Genomic DNA, 13,627 nt, shown 5'->3' with positions numbered 1-13,627 from the left:
ATAAGTGACAAACCTTCCCATTCTAATTCCGTTGAGGCCCAAGAACGTGGCAGTCACAAGGTGTAATCAGGTTCAATTGTCGTTATGGGAGGGACGTGGTATAAACAGCTTCAAATACCCGACAGGGAGGAATGTGGCAGAGTCTCACAACGCCTTAACCTTTTCGATGCATACAGTGCGCTCAGCTCGTTGATAAGCATTGTAGAGCACTAGTCATCACCAGTTAGTTCGGGTGATTAACCCCTGGTGATGCCAGGTCATTGCTCACTGCATGTCTCCAACTTTAATCTCCAACTTTTATCTTGGATCACGAAAGCACAAAATGTTCGTACAAGATCCGTACTTTTATCATTTATTGTGAGACTGCGCATAATAATAGAAAAATATGTTTACAGGTTAATGTACATTACACACGCGATATTATAAACAGGGATGAAAATCTTCCGCGGATCCGCGGACAAGGGCCCATTTTTATCATTCTTGAGATCTGTGCAAATCCGTTGAGAAATGGGGTGGGGGGGGGGGTGGTGTGACATTCTCTCCGAATCAGACATCGCTAGCGATAACATAGGCCTACCAAACCGAACCATAAAAGCGTTCTATTTTTACATCGCTACGATGTACGATCAGATTGTGTGTGTAAAAAATCAATAATCTAACATGAAAACTATGAGAATCGTTATTCTATTAGCAATGGACCGCGCCGGCGTTGAAATAAGAATTCCCGAGTACCGAATGCTAGCGCCACTGTGTTCGCTTGCCTTAACATATTGTGCATCAGTACCGACTGCTAGCGCCACTGTGTTCACATGCCTTATCATAATGATGACTCAGTACCGACTGCTAGCGCCACTGCGTTCCATACGGCGATCGCTTTTCAATTAGGAATAATATATCGTCAGTGAATTATTAAATGTTTTCCAGTAGGTTATATAGTGTAAAGGTAAATTCATAATGTTTCAAAATTTCCGTGGATTTCAATACCTCCTGTTTTCATCCCTGTTATAAAATGATTCAGTCCGTTACACTGATCGGCACTATTTACACGCATAACGGTTCGTCGAAATCTTTAGTTTCCATATGATGGCTCATATATAAGGGGATGGTTTTTCCCAGAACCAACTACGTTCATTTTTGAAACAGGCACCGTCAGGTGAAAGAACAATACATGCAGGCAGCCTGTTCCATTCGTCAATATATCTAATTGTGAAAGAGCTGATTCTGATGTTGAGTCTGTTGCAGCGAGGCTTTGTTAATTTGGAAGGATGTCCACGGGTGTTATAGCGGTTAACGTTGAGTTTGTACATTGGTTTCCTTGTTCGACTTTTGCCATGGATAAGCTTATACATTTGAATCATTACGTAACGTAATCTCCTAAATTCCAATGTGGGTAGGGATTGGACTTTGAGGCGCTCATTGTACGAAAAGTCATTGAGTTCCGGGACCATTTTGGTAGCTTTCTTTGTACAGATTGAAGTTATTTGATATTTTTAATGGTTGCCGGGTTCCATACAACTGAAGCATATTCAACGTGCAGTCGAATTAGTGATTTATACAAGAACATGAAGATGGTGGTGTTGAAGAACGTAAAGGTTCTTTTGACGAGTCCAGTCACAGACCTGGCTTTGTTTACGCAGTTTTGGATATGACTGTCAAAATTAAGTTTCTCGTCTATAACAATACCAAGTTCCTTCTCGGATGCTGCCTGTGATAAGGGAAGGTTTCCAGAATTAGTAGTTAAGTAATATTGGTGTTTGGCATTTTTGTTTCCAAGCTGTAGGGTTTTGCACTTTGAGTTGTTAAAAGGCATTAGCCATGTCTCTGACCATTTACCGTATTTTCCGGCCAATAAGCCGACTCGGCCAATAAGCCGAGGGCAGTTTTTTAGCCTAAAATACATGGATTTCATAAAGCTTCGCCCAATAAGCCGAGGCCCTTCATCAGAGATTTTAATTCACTGATTTGTCAATTAGTTCGTCTTAATTGACGATTTAAGAGGCTGACAGTAGCGCCCGCCGATGTGTGAGAGTGCTGTGTATACTATCATCGCCGAGTGACTGTGCTATATATAGACTCACTCAGCTGATTACTATACACACAGCCATACACGCAGTACGCGGCTCACTGCTATTTGCATATATACTAATGTATGAACTGACACGTGGTAGTACGATGAACTCGCGCGTTATATAAATGTATACCATTGCCGCTGTGCGGTGATGGAACAATCAAAGTAAAAATAAAATAGTTCAAAATAGATTATAATTGGTAGTAAATAATGACCTCAAATAAATATCTACCACTTTTCTTGATTTTGACGATCATTGAGAGCATTAGAGTGGCATAGATCAGGAAGTGATTTTTTATGTCAGATCGTATCCGCCCAATAAGCCGATCACGATATTTTGGGTAAAAATCTGAGGCTAGAAAATCGGCTTATTGGCCGGAAAATACGGTAATCGTTTTGCTAATGTCATCCTGTAATATATCATAGTCCTTGTATTCTTAATTCCCCTGTACACTCTCAAGTCGTCTGCAAACATTAGCATGTCGGAACATAAGCTGTCAGGTAAGTCGTTGATATACATTAGAAATAGGGTAGGGCCGGGAACACTTCCTTGGGGTACACCACTGGTGACAATTTTTCCAGTCTGACGATGAACCATTGATAATCACACTCTGTTTGCGGTTGCTTAGAAAGTATCTTATCCAGCCAAGGATGTTGCCACTTATTTGGTATGATGCAATCTTGTATAGAAGTCTTTCATGGGGAACCCGGTCAAATGCGTTGGAAAAATCGAAATATGCCACGTTGACGTAAATTCCGCCATCAATGAGCTCCATCCAATCGTCTATTGCCTTCAATTGCTGTGTTTGGCACCATCGCTTTTCTCTAAAACGGGCTTAAGACTCAGATAGGAGCTTGTTCATGTTAAGGTGGGTCGTAATTGATTCTCTTATAATTCTTTCAAGCAGCTTACTGACGATTGAAGTAAGCGATATTGGACGGTAATTAGGTCGTGGCATTGACCTTTTTTGAAAATGGGACAAACATTCGCCTGTTTCCACTGGGTGGGGAATTCCATTTCACTGATAGACTTTTGGAAAATAAGACATAGGGGGCGAGTTCATTCTTTAGCTTTGACAAGAAGAGCGGGTGTAGTCCGTCTGGACCGGCAGCTTTGGATACATCCAGGTGGGAGAGGAGATTCTTTACTCTGTCATAGGAGATAATCACGTCAGAGAGCACATTGGTGATTGGGTCTCTATCGAGTATTGGCATATCTATTAGATTTTCCACACTTAAGACCAAGGCAAAGGTATTATTCAAGACCATTGCCTTTTCATGTTCCGTAGACACTAAGGGTTTTCCATCACCCTGTTCCAGCTTCACAATACTGTCATGTTTTGATGTCCTAGCCCTCACGTAATTCAAAAAGGATTTGGGATCTGATTTTATTTCCTTTGCTAACAACATCTCAAAGTTTCTTTTAGCCTTCCTCCAGTTAATTGTTGCCTTGTTCCTTGCCCTAGTATAATCTGCCAAGTCGTTTGGTTTGCGAGAGTGTAAAGATCGCTTCTATATTTTTGGTTTTTTATTTATTGAGATTCCACATTCTTTGGTTAACCACTTACTCCCTTTTTTCCCTGTATTGACTTTATGTTGAATGAGGGGGATGTTGGTGTCAATTTGGGCCTGTAGGATATTCTCGAAGGCGTTCCATGATTCCTGTATATCTTTGTTGTTTGGTATGTCATCCCTCGGTATGGATTGAAGGTTTTGCTTGATTTGGTCATAGTTCCCTTTCCTGAAAGCAGGTTTCTGTGACAGTTCCAAGGGTTCGTTGGTCGAGTCATAGCAACAAAGTTCATTTACAATTACACAGTGGTCACTTTTGCCAAGGGGTGGTTTTTTATCTGTTGAGATTATTTAGGGTTCGATTTTTGTGAGACCGAGGTCTAGGAGGCTAGGGATGTTTGAACCTCTGAAGCATGTCAGTTCCTGAACGTGCTGTTTTATATTGTTCGTAATGGCCTAGTCAAGAAAGTCGCACGCTAATACATCCGAGTCAGGGGCTGATTACGTTCTCCAATTAATATTGCCCAAATTGAAGTCTCCCACGACTAGAAAGTTATCATGCTTAAGCGACGACATGATAGACAATTCTTCAATTAATGATTGTTCTGAGGGGAACTCCCAGGCTGCGTTATAAGCATCCACATAGCAGTTTTTTGTTAGAGCCGGGAATGTCGAGTTCACACCACACTGATTCATGGAAGGGCCTTGTAACGGCCGGAACAATTTGCAAGGGGTTCAAGTAGTTCTTGGTAAAGAGAGCGACGATGAGGGGGCCATTAGCAGGAGGTTCTATGGCTAGCTAATCCGATGGTACTAATGCGTCTACATTGAAGGTCTGCCCATTTTTGGAAAAACTCCACACAGCCCTATTATATCTGGGTTCAGTATTGTTGTTCTGGCCATTAATTCTTCTTTCTTATTTAGGGCACTTTCAATATTCGCGAAAAATTTAGTTAAAGGTTTTGCCACAGTTTTATCACTAGAGAGTGTGGCAGTGTAGCCTGAAACGGGAGGGTTATGGCCTCCCGCTTGCGAGAAAGGGCTGATGGTCGTCAGTTTGTTTTCTGGGCAAGTTTGATGACTCGATGATTTTTCCCCTGTAAATACATAGATTTTCTCGCTGCCGCCATTCTGCGTTTCAACTCATTCCGAAGTTCTCTTAGCTCGTTTTGTTCCATAGGCATAAGATCTCGGTTAATGTAGAGCTTACTCGATGTTAATGACTCACTATCTACGAGGTCGGGAATTATGTGCCTAAATTTGATCGAGTGGATGAGGATCTCACGCCTGAATTTTTACCACTAAAAACTACTTTTAGGGGACGCGGTTAGTCGATCTGCATCTTACCTAACCTGAAAGTGTCTTTGATGGATCCTTCGGGTATGGGTGTGCTCAGAAACTTCACAATGACAGATTTAGGTTGTTCAGGTCATCCATGAGATTATTTATACGGTTTTTGTGAGAAGATTTGGGCAGGTTGTGGATAATTAGATTTAATTCCCGGTTGCGCCTTTCTTCCTGGTCCCAAACTAAAGATGTGATCTCTTTTTTGTGGTCTTCAAATTTTTGATCAACAAGAGATGCAACCGCTTCTTTTTCAGGAAATATGTACTGGTTTGGATTTAATTTGAGAGTGGATTTAATTTGTTATTGGACATCATCTATGATGCCCATTTTTGGAAAAACTCCACACAGCCCTATTATATCTGGGTTCAGTATTGTTGTTCTGGCCATTAATTCTTCTTTCTTATTTAGGGCACTTTCAATATTCGCGAAAAATTTAGTTAAAGGTTTTGCCACAGTTTTATCACTAGAGAGTGTGGCAGTGTAGCCTGAAACGGGAGGGTTATGGCCTCCCGCTTGCGAGAAAGGGCTGACGGTCATCAGTTTGTTTTCTGGGCAAGTTTGATGACTCGATGATTTTTCCCCTGTAAATACATAGATTTTCTCGCTGCCGCCATTCTGCGTTTCAACTCATTCCGAAGTTCTCTTAGCTCGTTTTGTTCCATAGGCATAAGATCTCGGTTAATGTAGAGCTTACTCGATGTTAATGACTCACTATCTACGAGGTCGGGAATTATGTGCCTAAATTTGATCGAGTGGATGAGGATCTCACGCCTGAATTTTTACCACTAAAAACTACTTTTAGGGGACGCGGTTAGTCGATCTGCATCTTACCTAACCTGAAAGTGTCTTTGATGGATCCTTCGGGTATGGGTGTGCTCAGAAACTTCACAATGACAGATTTAGGTTGTTCAGGTTACCATGAGATTATTTATACGGTTTTTTGAGAAGATTTGGGCAGGTTGTGGATAATTAGATTTAATTCCCGGTTGCGCCTTTCTTCCTGGTCCCAAACTAAAGATGTGATCTCTTTTTTGTGGTCTTCAAATTTTTGATCAACAAGAGATGCAACCGCTTCTTTTTCAGGAAATATGTACTGGTTTGGATTTAATTTGAGAGTGGATTTAATTTGTTATTGGACATCATCTATGATGCCCATTTTTGGAAAAACTCCACACAGCCCTATTATATCTGGGTTCAGTATTGTTGTTCTGGCCATTAATTCTTCTTTCTTATTTAGGGCACTTTCAATATTCGCGAAAAATTTAGTTAAAGGTTTTGCCACAGTTTTATCACTAGAGAGTGTGGCAGTGTAGCCTGAAACGGGAGGGTTATGGCCTCCTGCTTGCGAGAAAGGGCTGATGGTCATCAGTTTGTTTTCTGGGCAAGTTTGATGACTCGATGATTTTTCCCCTGTAAATACATAGATTTTTCTGGCTACCGCCATTCTGCGTTTCAACTCATTCCGAAGTTCTCTTAGCTCGTTTTGTTCCATAGGCATAAGATCTCGGTTAATGTAGAGCTTACTCGATGTTAATGACTCACTATCTACGAGGTCGGGAATTATGTGCCTAAATTTGATCGAGTGGATGAGGATCTCACGCCTGAATTTTTACCACTAAAAACTACTTTTAGGGGACGCGGTTAGTCGATCTGCATCTTACCTAACCTGAAAGTGTCTTTGATGGATCCTTCGGGTATGGGTGTGCTCAGAAACTTCACAATGATAGATTTAGGTTGTTCAGGTCATCCATGAGATTATTTATACGGTTTTTGTGAGAAGATTTGGGCAGGTTGTGGATAATTAGATTTAATTCCCGGTTGCGCCTTTCTTCCTGGTCCCAAACTAAAGATGTGATCTCTTTTTTGTGGTCTTCAAATTTTTGATCAACTAGAGATGCAACCGCTTCTTTTTCAGGAAATAAGTACTGGTTTGGATTTAATTTGAGAGTGGATTTAATTTGTTATTGGACATCATCTATGATGGTTCTTTTAGCTAGGCACCCTCTAAGTTTTCGAATCTTTGGTTATGAGCCTTTAAATTGCATTCAATTGGCCTCCAATCGTTTTTTCATAGACAATAAATACATTTCGCATTGCTTTTCGACTTTAAAGTCAGATTTAGCGACACTTAAAGCAGGCTTACGACATTTTGGACAGAACCAGAGGAAACCTTTGTCTATAGCATATTTGCGGTCATTAATCGTTGTTTCAGAGCAGTTTAAACAAATAAGGTTATCACACCGGTTACACAACATTGCTTCATTGGGGTCTATCGTGTCTGTACAAATATAACACTGATATGTATTAGAATTACACAGGTTAGGAGAGATAGGAGAGTTTGGTGATGAAGCAGGTGGGTGATCTCTATAGGTGCAATAGTATGAGGTGGACAGATCGACATTGTTTTGATCAACAGCTATGGTATTGGTGGTAGGAGGATTGCGTAATCCTGAACCTAAGTCAGACGAATTAGTCGCAGCCATCCCTATCGATGAAGCACTGAGTTGTCTATTTCTAGGCTTATGGGAATGGCTAATGTGTCGTCTGCTACCAGGTGCTGCTTCACAATGCGGTAAATGGCGTTGATGCTGGATGTTGAGGTAAATATGGATCCAAAAAGTCTCTGAGGCCTGCGTTCAGATTGATTGAAATGTAATCGTTACTTTGCGGACAGTGACAGGTTGTAAATACGATGATAAGCTAATGTTACTATCGTACATGGTTAATTCATTGCCAATGGTAGGCGTTCCACCGGCGGAAGTGATGGTTTCCATGCCAACGGCTTGTAAACAAACCTGAATAAATTCATTATGGGAGGTTATATAGTCATTAAATCTTGACGGTTGCGACTTTTTCCTATGGGATCGTATGGGTATTGAACCTTTTTCTTCAATACAACGCTGATCCTGGAAGTTTGAGGCCATCGTAATACGGAAATTTAGGTTTTTGCCGGAGCTCAGCACGATCGAAACGGTAACTAGCGCATGCGCAGTCTCTTCCATAGCTATGTGCTATAGCATTCTCATGGTGGTAGGAATTTAGAAAGAAGAGCCCCAAGGGGCACTATGGCCAGCCCGTCAGCTTTTCATAAAATGGCAAATTATGCATTCTGTGGGTTATATTTGTCAAAATACACTCCGAACTTAGAGACAATACCTATAATTTACACAGTGCTATCGTGTTTTCATAAGTACAGACAGGGAGCTGGCAGGAACAAATACCTCAGATCAATCTTTTTCACAGGGGCCTGACACAAAAGGTTTTTGACCCCAGTATCCTAGGTACTATATATATTTATCAGAAATCGATCTTGAAATACAATTTTAAATCTTAAAATAAACTCGGAAGTTAAACAGTAGACGATACCACAGGTACTCGTGAACGCCTGCTGATTTCTGCAGCTAAGCCAATCATAGAGGAGTCTTTGCCTTCTGATTGGCTTTTTAAAACCAATATTTTTGAATTCAGATTTTGGCGAAAAAGCTCATAAATTTTAACAAGGCCCCTTTTTAAAATTCAGCTCCATAGGATTTGGAGAATGGATAATGCTTTAATGAATGATTTGTATGAATATACGCACAGTTGCACAGTCAAAGGACCTTAGCTCTGGAAACCATGTCAATTAAATTCGCTCCATTTGTATAGTAATAACATTTCTCATTGCAACATCATAATAAGGCCCAATCAAAAATAATGTTTTTCAAAATTTAAATTGCTTTCATTTTTTAACCTGGGGACTCCTGCACACCACGATGCAACCAAACCCTTTGCCGCGAAAGGGTTAAGGTTCAAACGCTTGTATGGAAGGAGTGCGGAATGAGGCAGAATCATCACAAAATTGTGGAATCTTGCCATGTGATCAGGCGAACAAATCCCTGCATGTAACAATACCCCTCTCCCATATACCTGAACTGCTAACACTATACACGGCTGCTTTCTCTCTTTACGGAAACCGATCTCCTGTAGGTTGAAACCGGCGTTGAATTTATTCGGCAGTTCGTCGTCGTTCAGCTGTAAGCCGTATATATATTGTATGATGAGTAAAGCCAACGCGTACGCGACCAGTAACGGGGACAGAGCTCGGCATGTTCTCCTCGGATCGGGAATCATCCAGATTATACAGGCAGCCAATAACAACACGAATGTCAACCAACAATGATACGTTATACTCCAAGCCTGAAAAAAAATAAAATAAAATACGTTTTGTGAATGCCAATTGAGAGATACACATTTTGACGCCTTAAAAGACGTCACCACGTAAATTCTAAGCAATGAGTACTATTGTGCATCATATAAGGTTATTCAATGCCTGGAACTTCCGATTTAGTTTCAAGGGTAATCAATTGAAAATAAATTCATTTGAAGGCATTCAAATTTCTATAATTCATTTTGCACTTGCCAGTGGTTATTTTGATGAAAAAGCGGGTATTGATGTGTGGAGGATGGACGAAACTTCATACTAGTCAATCTATTGCCATGTCACTTTACCCTTAAACATTCTCCATTTTTTCAAGGTTTCAAACATTTTATTCATAATCAATTTTCTTGTTTTTTTTTATTAGCCGCTCCTTATAGAACTTTAGATAAATCGAAACTCATCACCTCATATCAGTACTTATCGTTAAGTTTACAGCAAATAATATTCAAATTTGACCAATATCCCTGTTGAAAATCATGATTTCCTGTATCTTAACATGGTTTGTGGCAACTCCACTTAGTGCTTCTCTTTTTTGAAATAAATTGCCCATGGGCAAAGCGTGGTTTACCTTGAAAAAGCTAGAGGTTGTTTGGAGCAAGGGTATTACTTGAAAAATCTTTTTAATTTGTGATTTCAAAGTTCTATAAGTTTATATTGTATTTTGTCTTTCTCAAAGAATTATCTTATAGTCTTATAAAACCAAAGATATACATTGTTTACGGTCCATGTTCAACATTTCGTAGGGTACATATTGGCGCGGCAGGGAAACTATTTTATATTTTGAAAAAATATTTTTCACAATACGAAACATGAACCCCAAGGGGCACTATGGCCAGCCTGTCAGCTTTTCATAAAATGGCAAATGATGATGCATTCTGTGGGTTAAATTTGACAAAATACACTCCCAGCTCAGAGTCACTACCTAATGATTTACACAATACAATCATAAAATACAAAAGTAGCACAGACAGCGACTGGATCTGGCAGGAACAAATACCTCAGATAAATTTTTTCCCTTGGTCTTGTTGATTTTAATACGGAATAGAATTGAATTTTCTGAAATTTGCTCAATAAAACAAAATTGAATTGGATTTGATATTTTCATTTGTTCAATAAAGATTGAATTGGATATGATATTTTTTTGCGGAATAAAATTTGATTGAGCACATGGCTAATTAGCATATCAAGGTCATCTATCCGATTTGAGAAAAAGCAATTTTTCCCGGACTTTGCACAATGGTCAATGATATTTTCTGTAGTGCTAATAAAATTATTCCTCCCAAAAACCAAATCAACTAAAGCTTTCAGAAATCGATCTTGAAATACAATTTTAGATCTTAAAATAAAACCCGGAAGTAAAACAGTAGACATCTGCTGATCTCTGCGGCTTAGCCAATCATAGAGGAGTCTTTGCTTTCTGATTGGCTTTTCAAAACCAATATTTTTGCGATCAGATATTCGAGAAAAAGCTCATATAAATTTTAACGAGGCCCTCTTTCAAAATTCAGCTACTTAAGAGTTTGGAGAATGGATAATGCTTTAATGAATGATTTGTATGAATATATGCTCAGTTGCATGGTAAAAGAGCCTTTGCTCTGGAAACCATGTCATTTAAATTCGCTCAATTTGCATAATAATAGGCTCAGCCTACGGCTGGCCTAAAAATATTAGAATAAAATTCATATGTCACCAATCAGAGGGTGGCTGAATATCGAATCTTAGAAATCTCTTCCAATGTATGGCTGCGGAAGCTAAAATACCGGTACCATAGGAGGTTCGTCATGTCTTCAATCGCATCGATTATACGTCGTTTAACCCGAGAACCAATGAAAAAAATGCTCATATAAAAAAACGTACCGCGATTTTACATGCCTTGGCTCAATGCCAACCTCATACCGCTGACAAAGGTAAACCAAAAACTTTGTTGACATTATTCACTTACCATCATTACAATAAGGGTCGCGATGTAACTTTGACGTAAGATAAACTCTCCTATCGTCACGAATGGGTTTCGCTTTCGTAAATGACGTTCGTTTTCATCACCAGATGGCGTGGCTTGTTCATCGGGAGACTGTTGTTCAGCTAGAGGGCGCTCCTCAATCGACTGGTAATTTGGCGTCTCTTCACCTGATGTTATCAGTACCTACATAATGAAACATTCATATACACAAATAAAGCCGACACCAAACGGGTCGAAATGATCGAAATTAATCCGGCTGATGGGAAATCCGAAATAAAATGTGAACCGAAAGTTATATCAGAGGTTAGATCGAAAGCTGCATTATATAGGTTCAAGAATCATGTGCATTCATGATGCGATACACTTTATTTTCTCAAAAGATCTTCTCATGGGTTTCATTCATAAGAAGCAAAACAAATTAGTGGATTCAAATCTTCATAATGCACGATAATCAAAAAGATGAAATATTGGCTCACAAGAATCTTATCTGACTTAAATTTTAATCTGATTAGGCTTAAAAGCTTATATCTGTAAGCTGACCCAATTGGCACATATAGATTTTAAACATAATACTTAAGCTTTGATTGAATCTAAACCTGATTTAACCATATTTCACTGCTTGAGTAATTTTTAGGTTTCCATGTAGGTTAATACATAGAATTGGAACTCAAATGTAATTGTTTCAACCTTGTTTTTTCAAGGTTTCATTTGAATGAATATACACTTCGCAATAACGAAATGAAGCTCTTCGTCAGCGTCGGGAAATTAACCTCAATGAGCGATGTTTGCCATTAAAATCCTCTCAGATTTCATTATTAGAAATGATTTTTATTAGGTTTGTTCAAGTTCTTGGCAAACAGAAAATGTACGCAGCAGTTCATTCTGATTAATTAAAACTGAGTATGCGCACACACTGCTAGATCCACAGGAGAACTTTATAAACCAGAAAATATGTCTAGCCTGTAAGTTTAGAGTGAACCCAGGATTTTATAACAAAGCATAAGAGCGACTAAGAAGTAGCTTTTATTTCCCTGCCCATTTGTGCCACCTATCATGATTAGAAATTCAAGGTGTCCTCCACTATGGCACTATACAAATATTTTATGAAGATGTATGTACATTAAATGAAATGCATGCAAGCTATAGAATGATACCATATCATATTACGTAGCTAATAATGTATTTATAATTTTGATAAAATAATGAGCATACAAACCAGTTTTATAGAATCCACCCGGCTTTCAGTTCAAATCCGAGTTAAATTTTTGAAAATGAACTGGTTTTAACTGTTGATGCTAATCTAATTCTGAACTACAACTAAATCTAGGCCTAGAAATAATATCATTCACCCCAGAACCTGTTCATAGGTTAAGCTAAAATTGATGCATGAATTCAGCCGAAGTCCAACAGTCTGGACTCAAAACGAGATCAATAGTCCGAAATGGACTAGTATTAACTCAGGAGTAAACTCTTATTCACATTCATGGACTCAAGGGCAAATCTAGGGGGGATCGACAGATTCAACCCCTTCAAAATCCAAATGTGCCCACCAGAAAATGTACGGCCAGAAAATATTTTTTGCCAAGAAAATCTTTAGCAGACGAAATATAGATCCACATTGGCATTCATAAGGGCCAGAAAAGCCACTTTTTGATCCAAATTTTCTCTGGTAGGGCTATCAAGCCCCACCAATCTTCGTGTTTGCACCCTTCGCATTGCCAAGTCTGCCCTTTAGAAATAAAGAGCCTATTCAGAAAATCATAGATCAGCCCCTGGGACCTAGACAGATACAGTTTACGAGACAAGGATTAAATTCTAGATTGCTGAAAACTGAATGAGTTGTAATTTCAACAGAAACAGAGTTCAATATAGTCTGTTACTGGGTACACGGTATTCAAAAAACGCCTGATGATAAACACCGAATGGGAAAACGCATAACGCCTAATTCCTAGTAACATCTAAGAAATTGACCAAAAAAATCCCTAAGTGAACTATGTAACGCAACGTGCGTAGAGCCCAGCTTGTTCAGTCTTCGTGTTTCTACTGTCGTTTCGACGCTCGCAACAATACAATGCTTCTATGTTATTATTTCATATTAAGACAGGGAGTATTATGATGATAAAAGACATTTATTTTTGATATGGAACATAGTTTATTGTTTTTGATCACTTTGTTCAAGGGAGGTTCAGGGGGCCTGAGATTATTTATCTCTCATTGGTTTTTTTGGCCTAATTTATAAGGTTCACATAAGTGTGGTTGTGAACCGTTTTGGAGGATAATTTGAGAAAGGCTACTAGTTTTATCAGTCTTTGTGTGCGTTGTAGGAGGTTATGTATGTAGTTTGTGTTATGTAATTAATTGTCTGCACGGATAGATTGCAGATTGCAGATTTTATTCTATCATCATCCTACAAATGCAGTTTATGGAGTAGTAGTGTTCATACGACGTTCTCGTTTCCTGAAGCGTAAAACACTTACATGTATTTTCAAACTGCAATTCATTCCGTTGATGATAGTATCAGTAAATAGTACAGTAACGAAAT

At 39.0% G+C, this 13,627-nt stretch overlaps 1 protein-coding gene across 8 annotated transcripts in view; it reads right to left on the bottom strand.

Moving 5' to 3' along the window:
- Positions 1-13,627, bottom strand: part of LOC141902736 (piezo-type mechanosensitive ion channel component 1-like) — a 107,693-nt gene that overhangs the window by 53,137 nt on the left and 40,929 nt on the right. For all 8 annotated transcript variants that reach the window (XM_074790591.1, XM_074790593.1, XM_074790592.1 and 5 more), the window contains 2 exons: positions 11,068-11,268; positions 8,834-9,103 (listed from right to left, as the gene is read on the bottom strand). In XM_074790591.1, the coding sequence (XP_074646692.1) occupies positions 8,834-9,103; positions 11,068-11,268 (471 nt within the window). The remainder of the gene's footprint in view (positions 1-8,833; positions 9,104-11,067; positions 11,269-13,627) is intronic.

The sequence above is a fragment of the Tubulanus polymorphus genome, chromosome 3, assembly GCF_964204645.1.
Source record: "Tubulanus polymorphus chromosome 3, tnTubPoly1.2, whole genome shotgun sequence".
Classification (NCBI taxonomy): Eukaryota; Metazoa; Nemertea; class Palaeonemertea; order Tubulaniformes; family Tubulanidae; genus Tubulanus; species Tubulanus polymorphus.
The sequence above is the reverse complement of the archived record's forward strand: the minus strand, read 5'-3'. Positions and strand labels throughout refer to the sequence as shown.